Source organism: Juglans microcarpa x Juglans regia, chromosome 1S (genome assembly GCF_004785595.1).
Source record: "Juglans microcarpa x Juglans regia isolate MS1-56 chromosome 1S, Jm3101_v1.0, whole genome shotgun sequence".
In the NCBI taxonomy this organism is placed as follows: domain Eukaryota; kingdom Viridiplantae; phylum Streptophyta; class Magnoliopsida; order Fagales; family Juglandaceae; genus Juglans; species Juglans microcarpa x Juglans regia.
The window spans coordinates 21,857,613-21,872,858 of record NC_054595.1 but is presented as its reverse complement, the minus strand read 5'-3'; the positions used below and the strand labels follow the sequence as shown (position 1 = coordinate 21,872,858).

The 15,246-nt window shown below is 35.4% G+C and overlaps 2 protein-coding genes across 2 annotated transcripts; one reads left to right on the top strand and one right to left on the bottom strand.

Moving 5' to 3' along the window:
* Nucleotides 1-9,365: 9,365 nt before the first annotated feature.
* Nucleotides 9,366-10,832, top strand: LOC121247417 (glycine-rich cell wall structural protein-like). Its single transcript, XM_041145772.1, has 3 exons — nt 9,366-9,707; nt 9,749-9,935; nt 10,403-10,832. Exons 1-3 carry the CDS (start codon nt 9,366-9,368, stop codon nt 10,603-10,605), a joined length of 732 nt encoding a protein of 243 aa, XP_041001706.1. The 3' UTR covers nt 10,606-10,832.
* A 1,372-nt stretch (nt 10,833-12,204) lies between these two features.
* LOC121247059 (50S ribosomal protein L28, chloroplastic) lies at nt 12,205-14,294 on the bottom strand. The gene is made up of 2 exons (XM_041145388.1): nt 13,865-14,294; nt 12,205-12,596 (listed from the first exon to the last, which is right to left on the bottom strand). Exons 1-2 carry the CDS (start codon nt 14,106-14,108, stop codon nt 12,364-12,366), a joined length of 477 nt encoding a protein of 158 aa, XP_041001322.1. The 5' UTR covers nt 14,109-14,294; the 3' UTR covers nt 12,205-12,363.
* Nucleotides 14,295-15,246: the final 952 nt, after the last annotated feature.

Sequence of the window (15,246 nt, the reverse complement as noted above, 5' to 3'; positions counted from 1 at the left end):
TCCATAACCCAAAAATGTGTGTGTGTGTGTGTGTGTGAGAGAGAGAGAGAGAGAGAGAGAGAGATCAAAGTTACAAGACAACTTTTTTGGTTGAGAAAAGTTTATGAAGAAGGCAGCGACAGTTGACAAAAAGAAACCACTCCTAATCACACGAAGACCTAAATCCCAGTTAACCCATGTTCTAGTGAATACAAAGAGGAAAATATATAGATATATTGAGGTTCTGGTAATGGTGGTGGGGAAGGGGTACTGTGTGTTTGAACCTTGAAAAGTTTCCCGAGGATAAATCACACCGCCATGATTCCTATCAAAGAATGCAACATGTTTCTGCAGGACGTCCTGATCCGTAGCTATAATAATATGCCCACCAATTTCTGTATGCACATATTCAACACAATCATGTCATACACTCATCAATAAGTTTGTGTTTGTTGTGCTAGAAAGAGAGAGCAATTACAAACATGAAAAAGAGAGAATACTGAAGAAATGAAAATGGGTTGCAATCCAAACCTTTCTGATTATGATTCGCAGGTGTAGATGAGGAAGACATTTGAAGGTCTTTTGTATCAAACAACCACTAGGCAACCAGAGAGGACGAGAGAGGTGTGGTGGGCTCTTAAACAAATTTCACAAAAACAAAAAAAAATGCAGGTTCGAAAGTTAACAAGCCAATCTATACAGAGGCAAAGAAACAATCTATACAGAAGCAAAGAAAGAAAGAAAATCGAAAGTTTTTTCAAAATAATGGAACTCGGTTTTTCCGTGATGAAGAAACACGCTCGGTGATTAAAATGTAGGTCGAGCTCCTTCGCACTCGGTGTTGAGCTCCTTCGCACCGTGAGGTCGAGCTCCGTCGCGACTCGGGGTCAAGCTCCTTCGCACCGTGAGGTCATTGGTTTGGATTGGTTCTGGGTTGGGATGTGGGCTTTGGTGGAAGAAGGAGAGGGCAAGGGGATGACAATGGATGTGAACAAAATTTGTTTCCACTATAATCAGACGCATAAGAAGTAAAATGGAACAACTACGTGGCAATACATTAATAAAAAGCTGTTATTTGAGTATTAACAGTTCGACTGGTTTTAAGGTTTTATCTGTTATGTATGTTATCTCTAGGTAGAGGTGGACCCATCTTGCAAAGATCACATTTTGTCATAGCCCATAAAAAGCTGCACCGTACTCATCGGTCAAAAGGCAAATATCTGACATTTACGACATGACTCAGGTCATGGTCAGCTACCTTCCTACCTCCTCCATACTTTAATGGGACATGTCAGAGCACACATCCTAAAACGAAGAAGACTGTCGAATTAGGAGAATGTTCGGTGTTGTTTTTTTTTTTTTTTTTTTTTGGAAGAAGAATGTTCGGTGTTCTTGAAGTTAGCTCAAGAGCATTTCTCTCAGATCTATAAAGTGATCGGTACTAATCTATTCTACAATCGATCTGAGACATTTTTATAGAGCAACGATAATTAATTAGTTTCTCTTGCGGACTGTTGAGTTTAAAATATACTAGTATTGAATGGTTATAGATCTTTCTCAATTCTAAACGTTAGTTCAAAAGATGAGATTTTCTCTCATCATATTTATAAACTGACCACTAATTCTTTTTACAATGCATATGAAATAATTTTAACAGAAAACTCGTAGGTAGGTAGGTCGGAAATCTCTTCTTTATACTTAATAAATTTTTTTTAATAGTTGAATTATTCGATATATGTAGTTTCCAATCGGTCATATCCGGGGGAGATTCATTCCTAGGTGTTTAAGGATGCTGTGATGCTCCGTCCGTGGAACAAAAAAAAAAAAAAAAAAATCCATATGCATTGATTTTCTTGCCAGTTCCTTCATGATAAAAGATGTCAGCATTGAATTCGGTGGCATACGAAGGAAGTCTTTTGGATGATGCCATGATGGAATGACACATATATAGGCAGTGATGGAGTAGTCATGATTTTTCTTGAATGGCTGCAAAGTCCATTTAAAATTAATAAATAACGAACTATATTATGTATTAACATATTTGGTTACGTGAAGATATGTAAATTTATAGATTTATTTTTATTTATTTGTTGCTGATTAATATTATTAGACAGCTTGAAATGCGTATTGAGTCTATGGGATTTGTTACGCGTAAGGGTGATCATGTGTCCCCTTCAAGCTGGTCTTTCTCACGTACAGGCTGGAAAATGCATATAATATTGAAACAGTCTTCTTACTATCCATTTTATGCACCAAATTGTGAATCAATATTAAATATAAGATATTCATTTAATAAAACAATACGAATTAAAAATAAAAATAATTTTTATAAGATAAAATACACTATTATTCTCTAAAAAAAAATTATTTTACTTTTTTTATAATAAAAAAAAATTACATAATTTAATACATCAAACTGCTTATAATCTCCTGAAATTGTAAATCATGGTTAGGCAGGCCGTCCACATCCAGAACAGGATCGAGCGAAATGCATATACATTTCTGGAGTGGACCCTATAGTCGATTCTTGCGTAGAAGGGGACCCATTGACACTATAGTTAGGTAGGTAGGTAGGAAATGAAAAAAAAAAAAAAAAAAAAGCGACCATTTTATCAAACTATTCTAATTTTAAATGTTTTTTTTACGAGATATGCTCCTTTTAAAATTCAAACATGTGCAAACCTCTCAGATTATCAAATATGTATCAATTCTTGTCAATTTGTTTGGGATATTCAATGAATTAGGTCAAAATTGCTCAAAGTTATTATTCGAAGTTAGAGATTTCAATAAGAGATATAAAAATAAGTGAATCTTACATATTGAATGACTCACTTCATTTGTTTATGAGTTGAGTTAGAGTACGCTTGGTTACTAAACACCTCTTAACGTATCTCAATTCATCATTATAACTTTTTTAAATTTTAATATAAAATATAATAAACAATTCAATTTTTCAAATTTTAAAATAATAATAATATTAAAAAATAATATTCTAATAATATTTTTTCACCTCAACTTAATTCACTTCAACACCAAACGCAACCTTATTCTACTCGAAAGTATAAAACACATCCTCTATTTTATCGACATAATAAAATTTAATTTGTAAGAGATTTTAATTTCAAATTTTTTGAAAAAGTTCAGTCTTGGAATATTAATAAAATAGATGGTCTATTTTATGCACCGACTTTCAAATAAAATTTTTCTTTATTTATTTCAGTTCAGCATACTATAAGGGCACCTAAAAATGGATGACTTTTTTACACTGTTAGGCCTTACAAGTATTGGGCTAAGTGATTACCAAAATTCAAACAGAGTACGAAGTCGGTCCATTAGTCAGATTGATGTGTCTAAGAAATAGGTATCGTCTTTTTTTTTTTTTTTTTTTTTTAAGGCACCAGAGGTACGATCAAACCACTTGGACATGACCAATCATGCCAGGTTGTAGATTTTGTAATGTTCTTTAGTTTTTTCTTTTTAATGCTATTCTTCAAGCTTAATTTTCTCATTCTACCTATTAATTATTATGTTGTATTGTACGTGACTTTTCATTTGGAAAGTTAAATACATTTAAAATGTGAAATATCAGCCAATATAATTAAGGACAAAAAAAAAAAAAAAAAAATAGTAACCATATACTTTTTTTTAAAGTATATATATTATTTTTTAACATCTGTGTCGGACTCTCAACCAATCAAATGTTTATCATGATATAATATATATATATATATATATAAATATTTATATATATATATATATCATGCTATGACACAAGTTGTATATAAAATGAATTAGAATCCAGTCCATTGGAAGCTCCTTTATTCTTGAAGAGATAAATTCAAATGAAGTTTAATGAGATATAAAAATGATATAATGATCTAAAGTAAGACAGACTCCGACATTACTCTTAAGTCTAAAGAAGGAATAATATATACTTTTATAAAAAGAGGAGATCTCTATAGATCTACACGTCTCTATACTCTCTTCATATCCTCTATTTCCATATTTCTATAGATGCAGCATCTTCTTCAACCTCTCCTCAATCCTACTTTCTCTATTGGGAAGCCATGCACAAGAGATTATAAAATTACCAAACATAGTGCATTCAACCTCAAATGACTTATGTATGTAGGCTTTTATGTCAAATCACATAAATTTTTATGTTTTTATCTCTATTTATATTTAAATACTTTATTTATTATTTACTTCATAGATGAGCATCCGAACACCTTATCAACGCCCAAGTCACAATCATGAGCCATTCGAAAAAACTGCATCAACAATACAGAATTTTTACAACTTTTATGATTAACTCTACCATATTTTCACCCAAACTTTGCCTAAAAGTTATTCATATGATCAATATAAAGCAGTTAAGAAGGGTTGGCAATTTAATGTCTATTTTAGAACCGAAATTCCTATGCACACAGTACTCGATCTTTAGCATCTTCATTTTAAAGTGTTAGGTTGTGTTTGGATGTTGAAATGAGTTGAGTTGAGATGATAAAATATTGTTAGAATATTATTTTTTAATATTATTATTATTTTGAGATTTGAAAAAGTTAAATTTTTTATTATATTTTGTGTTAGAATTTGATAAAATTGTAATGATAAGTTGAGATAAGTTGAGAGGAATTAAGCATCCAAACGAAACCTTAAAAGCTGATCGGCTAGACATATAACTACAATATCCCCCACCCCATGCATGAGCCACAACTTCTTGAAAATCTTAAAATAGATATAAGGATTATTGCGCGATTAGTTAAAATCAAAACCAGGCTATGACTCTAATAATTTGCGTGAGATCAATTGATGTTGTTATATATTCATATATAGCTATACAAACTAAAGAATATGTATTTCAAAGAGTAATTTGGTCCTATATGGACATGCATGATTTCATGGTCACAAATTAATTTTTTGGGTAATAAAATCATATAAGCTACATTAATCTAATGATTCTGCCATAAAAAAAAATGCTGTAAATTAGGCTCACATGATAGTACAGGCTGACAAGTTTTTTTTTTTTTTTTTGTTCGTTCTTTATTTCTGGGATCAATTATTAACCTATGAAGTTGTGCAGAAAACAAGGGTCAGGTCCTTAACGATATGGACCTCCAATGATATAATTAGGCAGCCTAGCTAGCTAATGGTGTAGTACTTTCATTCAAGTTTCACATTTATTTAATCAATTATATATATATATATATATAGATATATGTACGCATATAAGATACGACCGTGTTTTAACATAGGGAATTGTTACGATATAAAGAAATTATATAAAATAAATTTATAAATTAATATAATTTTATGAAATTTATTAGATTTATTTTATTATAAAAATAATTTTACAATCTGACTTATCATATCAAATTACGTTAATTTATATATTTATTTTTATGTAATTATTTTGTGATTAAAATATTTTTTTTTAATATATAATATTTTGTGTAATCATATATATAATATATAGCTGGCTAGCCCCATGCAGCATGCATGCACAGAGCCAAGCTCGTGTGAACCAGAATGGTGCTAATTAATTATGATAACTCGAAAAATAAAAAAAGCTGAACATGATATTGATCTTTTCGGAGTTCGGGTCAAGCTGGATGAAGGAATTTATTTATTTTAATTTTTTTGGGTGGTTGTTTGGTATAATTGGGTGGTTGGGTGGGGGTCTTAAATGAATAGTACTGTCCATATTATATGTTGGTCCAGTCTTCACATGGCCATGGTGTACTCGAACCGACTGAATCGCTTTACCGACGGTTCTTTCGTGAGTCTACTTAATTTTTTCAGTCTTTGAATAATGCACGTCCTTGTTTTTTCCTTTATATATATAAGCTAGGGAAATGATATTATTTATATGTTAATAAAACACAATGGTTACAGTGGGAGGAATTATGTAGTTCCCGTTACATACATTCAAAAATGTTTGAGATTACAAAAAAAATAATATTTGTGACAAGTTATTTACGATAAGAATATATTCATTTTGATAAGAAATTATTATTTTTGTAACATATAACTGATTACAAATAAACGTTTTCATGAATTAAGTGTTGGGTTGCATTTGAAGACTAGACAGTGAGCATGAAATCGAGAAATAGAGAATTTGTTCAACTGTCACTCGACCTAGAGTTCGAGCGAAACTCAACCGGTGAGTTCACTCAAGTCTCGCGCAACATCGAGCTCGGGCGAGATAAAAATCCTAGTGTTCGCTCGAGCTGCACTCGATATACCGCTCGAGCCAATGTTGATTGGATGTTCATTCGAGGCGCGCTTGACACACTGCTCGAGCGAAGGATCTAGTTTTTGCCAAATTATAATTTCCAGTACCGTTTCTATTTATATGTCATATTTTGACTTTATTGTGTACGATTTCAGCAGTTTTCAGTGAGAACAAAAGAGGCAAAGTGTGAGTGTATATTGTGTGAGAGAAAAAGTCTTAGTGAATGTGAGTTCAGATTGAGTGATTGTAATTTGCTTTGAATTAATAAAACTTTTGCAACTTTGTGGATGTAGATATGTTGCCGAACTACGTAAATTGTGTGTGTCGTGTGATTGCTTGATTGTTGCTTTAATTTATTTGCTATCGTTGATGTGTGGGTGTTTTGCACAACATAAAGGGTTTTCAAGATGAGTTAAGGTCCAAGGCAAACAACTCGTGCCATGACTAGCTTGATTGTGGTTTCTCGCATTAATAAACTATCGAGATTTGGTGGAGTTGACGGAAAATGAAGGACTAAATGTAACCTAGCTAGCTCGTTCATCCCCAAATGTCTACACATGATGCATGCGTGGATGCAATGTAGGATTGGTCATCGCAATGGTGTCATCGAGGGGCGGACTAAAATCCCGAGAGCGCGTCAACATGCCAAAGATGGAGTAGTACTAGAACAAAGATCATCAGGCTAGATATGTACTGCCTGCGCTGTCAAATGAGGTTGCACGTACGCGATCGATCGAGAACCAAGAGCACCAGCAATAACGTCGGCTGATCTGTATATATCTTAACATTTTACATGCTAATAATAGGTTCATGTATCGTAACTTGTATACATGATGAGGCCGCCATAGATCATGATCATGAGTATATATGATCAAAATGTTGCTATATACGAAACATTGTTTGTGTACGTAATAGTAGTACTATGATTAGATAAAATGAGAAATTACACGCATTAATTTGATGATTGAAATCGATCGTTTTGGTGTAAACATGTATAGATCGAGACTCAACCTTGACTTAATTATAGACCGGCCCACCTTATCAAATTATTGGTAAGATTTAATTAAAACCTTATCAGCGATCACGCAGTCATACCATTAATTCGGTGGCAACAATTAATATAAGTGGAGAGATCTGCTCATGTGCTCTCTTAGGTCTCGTTTATTTACGCAGTTCAGATGAGATGCAATAAAATGTTTTATTAAAAATTAAATAAAATATTATTATAATATTATTTTTATTTTGAGATTTGAAAAAGATGAACTATTTATTATATTTTATGTGAGAGTTTAAAAAAATTATAATGATGATATAAGATGAGATAATTTGATTTTTAGTAACCAAATCAGCCCTAATTACTATCTTCTTCGAGATCTGCATGACAAGAGCCCATTGCCTATTTGATGAGAATTTAATACACTTGAACAAAGCTAGCTATCCCAGTTTTTCAACGTGCATTAATATCTCCATCTACCGAGCACATGGAATCAATCACCATATATAATTTCTCTTGAAAATTTCATGCATGAACCCATATATATATATATAGATATATATCAATTTTATTGTATTTTAATATTCCTGTCCTAATTGGCCACGTCGGATGGCCCATGCAGGTTACGCAAGAGATCAAATTGCTTATAAATGTCCGGATGATATATATGTATGATTTTTCTATATTATATATATATATATATATATATATATATATATTCCTTGATATGTAGCACACTACAATAGAAATGTTTTTTGGACAAAATATTTTTTTCGTCCAAAAAAACTAGTTTTCGTTACAAAAAATATATTATTTTTGGTGTAGTTGGCATTTGTTTGCCAGAGAAAAAAAGCTATCGGACTACAAATTATATATAGCTCGACAACAAGTTTAGTTAAATATTAAGGAAAGTAGTGATCATATTCTAATTTGAGTCGATCGTACGGAGATACATGTTTTATTTCCTGTAATTAGTGCCTGATCTAAAAATGAACTCGATCTATTATATACTAATTTCAGGCATTAATTTGACATATTTTTGTGATCTGCTGTATAAATGCATCAATAACAAGCTTCTATGTATATCATGCATGCAATTTTTAGTTTAAGTTATTCAACTAATCACGATCATTTAGAGCAATGTAGGGCTTGATACAAGTATTAATTATATAATATCCTGGCCTGGACTATTAATTCTAGCTGCTACTGACTACTGTGTTTATCATGATGCATGCATGGTGCGTGATCCTCATGACAAGATGATGACTTTAATAATCTGGTCTAGATTTAGCTAGCAAACTTTGGGTCCATCATGCTCGAGGACTACGTCGTACATGCATGCAGGCTCATCCGACTGTCCATATCATTTCCCGTGTGACATGTAATCTAGCTAACCATTTTCTGTGCACTTCTAATTTGGTGCAGTAGCACGTACCGTACCGTCTCCCCGTCTGTGCCAGCTTGAGAGTCACAGCGCTCAAGATTACGCAACAGTACACACGCGCGCGCGCACGCACACACCCACCCACCCACACACACACACACACATATATATATGATCATGAGCATAATTCTAAGATAATTTTTAACCAATATAGAGATGCAAAGATTCTCAGACGAAAATGTCGGCTGCGTATGAATAAGGTAGTTCTAGTAACTATCTTTTTCTTATGCATTTGCATGTGGTAAATAACCACCTAGCTAGAATGGAAAATGGTGATGTAAACCATACCTGATCTTCAACCAAAGGAGAAAACCAGATCCAAGTTTCAGTATACTTTTGATTAGACTTGAGAGTTCATGCACGTACGCACTAGCTAGAGAGGTAGTAGGAAGAGCCTAAAGATGGAAGCCCTAGTCATGTGGGCAGCAAGTGGATGCATGTGAGAGTTGCGCGCGCCTATAGATTTGCATGTCGTTAGGGTTTTCTTTATGTGAATGGCAGTGGGAAGAAGTGGTTTAGCTGTAAAAGACAAATGCACCAAAAGCGTGGTGGTAATTGTAGGGGGTGAATTCGTGCATTTATGTGGCGATCGGTTAGTGGTTGAGACCCATTAAATGCAAAGGCAATGGGTTCCATCTAGTATAAAAATCCTCGTGCCAGTAAAGCTATCATCAAGAGCTAGGGAGTTCAAACTACTCCTAAATACATTTGAGATGGGTCGTGGCACTAGGAGATCAGTGGCTCTGTTATGCTTACTCTGTCTTCATGTTCTTACAGTGAGTGTGATTGCTAGGGATGTAGTGAGTGTGGGTAAGAATGAGAAAGAAAAGTTTCTAAACATTGGGGATGGAGGTGGAGGTGGAGGTGGAGGTGGTGGTGGTGGATTTGGAGGTGGGTATGGGGGAGGAGTTGGTGGTGGGTTTGGTGGTGGAGCTGGAGGTGGAGGTGGTGCTGGTGGTGGCTTTGGTAAAGGTGGTGGCATTGGGGGTGGAATAGGCAAGGGTGGTGGCTTTGGAGGTGGAGTTGGGGAGGTCATGGCGGAGGGTTTGGAAAAGGTGGGGGAGTCGGCGGAGGAGTTGGTGGTGGCATTGGCAAGGGTGGTGGTATTGGTGGTGGAATAGGCAAGGGTGGTGGCTTTGGAGGTGGAGTTGGTGGTGGTCGCGGTGGAGGGTTTGGAAAAGGTGGGGGAGTTGGTGGTGGAATAGGTAAGGGTGGTGGCATTGGTGGTGGTCATGGTTTTGGAAAAGGTGGGGGTATTGGTGGCGGTGCTGGTGGTGGATTTGGTAAAGGTGGAGGCATTGGCAAGGGTGGTGGACATGGAGGAGGTGTTGGTGGCGGAATTGGTGGAGGTCATGGTGGAGGGTTTGGAAAAGGTGGAGGTCATGGTGGAGGGTTTGGAAAAGGTGGAGGTGCTGGTGGCGGAATTGGTGGAGGTCATGGTGGCGGGTATGGAAAAGGTGGGGGAGTTGGCGGAGGAGCTGGTGGTGGCATTGGTAAGGGTGGTGGTATTGGGGGTGGAATAGGCAAGGGTGGTGGCTTTGGTGGTGGAGTTGGTGGTGGTCACGGTGGAGGGTTTGGGAAAGGTGGGGGAGTTGGTGGTGGAATAGGCAAGGGTGGTGGCATTGGGGGTGGAATAGGTAAGGGTGGTGGTGTCGGTGGCGGCATTGGTAAAGGTGGTGGGGAGGCCTTGGTGGTGGTGGTGGCTTTGGAAAAGGTGGTGGCATTGGAGGTGGTGGCGGCTTTGGAAAAGGTGGTGGCATTGGAGGTGGATCTGGTGGTGGGATTGGAGGGGGATTTGGCAAAGGTGGAGGAATAGGGGGAGGTTCAGGAGGTGGGTTTGGAGGTGGATATGGTGGAGGTGGTGGATTTGGTGGAGGAGCAGGTGGAGGTGGTGGATTTGGCGGTGGAGGCGGCTTTGGTGGAGGAGGCGGTGGTGGGATTGGACGCCACTAATTAAGCATCAGATTGTGCGGATCTATTATTAATAAGTAATGAATGTAATAATCATTAGTGTCATGGATTTCTTACTTTGTTGAAGAGTTTATAGTTATGTTAGTTGCATCTCTTGCCAGTGAAGACAAGTATGCATGCCTACTCAGCCTGTTGTAAGTTATTTCTACTTAAAATGTAAAATATAAATTGAAAAATAGCACATCTCGCACATTTTCATTTTTATAATATATTTTTGTTTGCCATTGCAATGCCAATCACAGCATCTAAATTTAATGATATATATAATATATATAGTGTATAAGATATACATTTAGAAATACAATACATAATATCAGAGTCATCTGATAGAATACTTTTGTATCCTCAAATCTTTCTTGTCATAAAAAAAAAGAAAAAGGAAATTACATAAAGATATATTTCTTTTTGAATAATCACTGCATATTGACTAATATATGCTTCTATTAGCGGATGACTAATATATAGATTTTGGAGATACCGAATTTTTAAAATCTAATTTTTCGTGAGTCTAGAGAGAGAGAGAGAGAGAGAGAGATTAGCAATATTTATTTATTGAACACAGAATATAATTTGAAAATTTTGTTCTGACAATTATGAAAAGTTATAAGAATATTTATATGTGTCTATCTCTTTTACGCTTTAGACCCTAAAATTATAAAATTTTACGCTTTAGACCCTAAAATAGTGGCATAGAATGAAGTAGATCCATTGTTTTGGCTTTTCACTAACAACTCTTTAATGCACAAAAAAACCAATACAACTCCTATTATTTAGGGCCATGAGGTTCCTAGAAAAGGGACTTTCATTTTATTTTAATCACATACCTTATAAAACTTGTACATAGCAGCTTTCACACCAAGATAATCACAAATGCTGGTTAGGAATAATGTAAGAGTGCATCCTTGATCAGGTCACACGATCTTTACACCACTTAATAAAAGCTGATTCATTCTTTCTTTAAAAAACCAAGCTTCATCGAATTTTCTCAATTTCAAACAAAAAAAAAAAAAAAATCTGCAATATGTTTCAGAAATCGAGCTAAAACAATTGGCTCAAAATATGAAATACAAATGCATAAAAATATGGGATGAGATAACACCCCATTCGAAGGCCATCTTTAGGCACTCAATTTCTGGGGAATATGAAATACAACACCTTTTCAGTTGGTATTATTGCTGCAAGTAATTTCGATGATTGAATCCAGCTCTTCCATTCAGAGTAAGATGTATGTACCTGTCCATCCATCCAAAAGGCAATGCTATTGCTAATCTATCACTATCTGCGTCTTCTGCTTAAAGGCTGAATTATGTTCCCCCAAAAGTGGATGAATGACCATATGCATTATGTTCTCCTGGGACACAAATAAACACTACTTTCCAATACATGCAACTTTAAGGACATCAAAAACCATTATAATGTCATCCATACGACAATTCCTTGTGAAATTAATTACTAGATCTCCAAAACTTTCCTTGTTTCTTACCTTTTCCAGAGCTCGTCACCAAGGGGGAAAAATATGGGGTGGGGGGGGGGGACGGGACGCTAGAAACATCTTCCCAGAGCTCAAAGCAATTTCTAGGCTTACAACAAAGAAAACTGTTCATTCAAACAGAAGATCTAACAGAAAAGCAACATTTTTTTAAGAATATATATAAGCAAAATGAAGGAACTTAACACACTTCATAAACACAGCCAAAGGCTTTTTTGTCAAAAAGAGATCAAATGTATAATGGCCACATATTACTCCTTGCGAAGATCTATTCCAGCCTTCTTAGCAACAGCATCCAGGCCATTCTTCTCTATGGTTTTCAATGCCTTGGTTGATAACCGCAGTTTGACATAGCGCTTACCAGCTTCCCACCAGACCCTCTTGTACTGTAGGTTCACAAACTGCAACTTCTTTGTCTTATGATTTGAGAACGAAACCTTGTTTGCTCTATTAGCCTTCTTCCCAGTGAAGGGACATATCCTACCTGAAGAAACAAGCCATATGTTATGAGATTAGTTCTAACATAAGCCACTCAAATGGTTATCAATTTTAAACACTAATTAATGTTATAACAATCATCAGAAACAAAAAATAAAAGGCAACAATTGATAACACTTCCAATATTAAATCTCTTGATTAACATTAACATAAAGTTACTCAACTCATCTCAACCTTAATCCCGACAAAATTGGGATCAGCTCTGTGGATCCATTTACAACTATGGCAGTTCTCTCTCTCTCTCTCTCTCTCTCTCTCTCTCACACACTCACACACACACACACACACACACACACACACACACACGCAAATTTTTCAACTAGCATTCCATCCAAAGATTACCCGACGAAACAAGCCTTCGGGGCTGTTTGGATGTTGAGATGGTTTCATCTCATCCTATCTCATCTTATTATATCTCAACATCCAAACACCACTCAAACATACAATTTTCAATTTCAACTTTTCAACTTTTTCATCTAATCATTACAACTTTCCCAAACTTTCAAACAAAAATAATATTAAAAAATTATATTCTAACAATATTTTTATTCAACTTTCTCTAAATTTTCCCAAACCCCATAAAACATCATAACTCAAATAATTTTATTACTATTCACAAACCATGTCACTACTATTCACAAATTTCTCATGTCATCTCATTCACCAAACATCCCGTTAGTATCTTGCATATATCCTCTTTCACTAATTCTACTTAAATTTTATTTCACGCTCTGTACAACCTGTTTTTTAAGTCCAAGTTGGATTAGAACGCTCTTCTTTATTGGCACATCCGTCGGTCTTTCTTGCCCAACATCAAATTTCCCTTTCCCATATTTTTTTCACTTAAAAGGGGGCAAACAAATCGCCAGCTTCGAATGAATAATCTTGTTCCTTATCTTTCCTAGAACTTACATTTACCTAAAATAAAATGAAATATAAGTTGAGAGGGAAAAATAAATAAATTCTACAATGCAAACTATAAACATATATTACGGGACCGATCTCAAATCAAAATTAACTTGGTCATAACAATATCAAACTCGCACATCCCCCATTTTTTTCACTTTCAACCCATAAATTATAAGCTGAAACATGAATCCATAAACAGTTAAACACAGGGCTCACAACAAAATAACATTGTTCTTCTATTTTCAAATTTCAGGTATGCAAATGTATGTGCTTGTATGAGAGTTGGAACAATAGCTAATTGCTGTATGTAAGATTTCAGGGAAAACAAAGAAAGAGAATTCTTACGGGAAACAATAGGTTGAAGAAGTTGAGGTGTGGAAGGGGTGGAGAAGGGTTGGGCAGCGTCACGGTGGTTGTACGAGATTTTGAGGCCACCCAATTGCGAGGTCACGAACCCCAGCTCCGACACCGCCTTGGTCCTCCAAGACGATACTGACAACGATCTCCTTAAATTACAACAATCTGTTCTACGTAAGCAAAAAGTGTTTCCAGAAAACACTCCCGATGTTGCCGATACCGCCGACGCCATTGCTTTGACCTCTTTCGAGGATGTTTTCGGGATACAAAGAGGTAATTTGAAATGAGGTCGGAATGGATAACGATAAACGATTGATTGTCAGATTACATTGGAGCCTCTGGTTCTTTTTATCAGTGCGGGAAAGCCTTAACGTGCACCGCGGATGTAGTGGATGTCAACCTACTGGACAGTTTGTATGGGCCCCTGAGACGGATGCCCAGTCCACCAATTGAGCCCAGATCAGACTTCAATTTATTTAAGAACAATGCTATGGTTTTATAAGTACTTAAAAGTTATTTAAAATATGATTGATATATCAACCAATGTTTTTTTTTTTTTTTAATTTTTTAAGATGGAACCTCAATTTTATTGATTATCTTCACTTTTGGCGGGAGGAAAACAGTGGTTACAACTGAATACCTGGAGGTTACATATCATCCTAAATTCTAAACCTAAGTATCAAAATGAACTGTAAGAACACAAAAGAAAACCGCTAACGTTAATCCAATAGAATATCCAACAAATCAAAACACAAAAGTGTGTGCTAACAAGACCTGCATTCAAAACAAGACAAAATAAAGTATAAATTGTACAACAAACTATACCACAAAAATGTTATCGATGCCGTATAACTTGTAAACCTGCCTAATCCATTCGAATAGCTCCCATAATGTCTTTTGGAAGGCTATCTTTGGTATTAAATAAATGCTTTGTATCTCTTGTACTCAGTTTAGCTAATTTGTCCTTAACATGGTTCGTTTCTCTAAAAGAATGATAAAAGCATACCAACATCGAATGAGCTGTCAATCTAGCCTTTTTCTAGTAAGTATCTTTGACTATACTAAGGAACTTGCCTGTCTTTCTCCCACCAATTAACCACTAGCTTAGAATCCATCTAAATCTTTAAACCAAAAGTAACGAATGGTTTAAAGATTCACAGTCAGCCACTTGACAACATTCACATTTAGAGGCAACTATCAAAATATGCAACTTCAAAATATTCTGGTTAAGAGGAAGACCATTAAACATATCTTCCACATAAAATAGAAATTTTACTTGGAATTAATTTATGCTAGATCCTTTTTAGCCCACGACACTTTTTCTTTAGGATCATGGTTGTAGTTCAGATCTGAAGAGGTCGTAAAGTTGC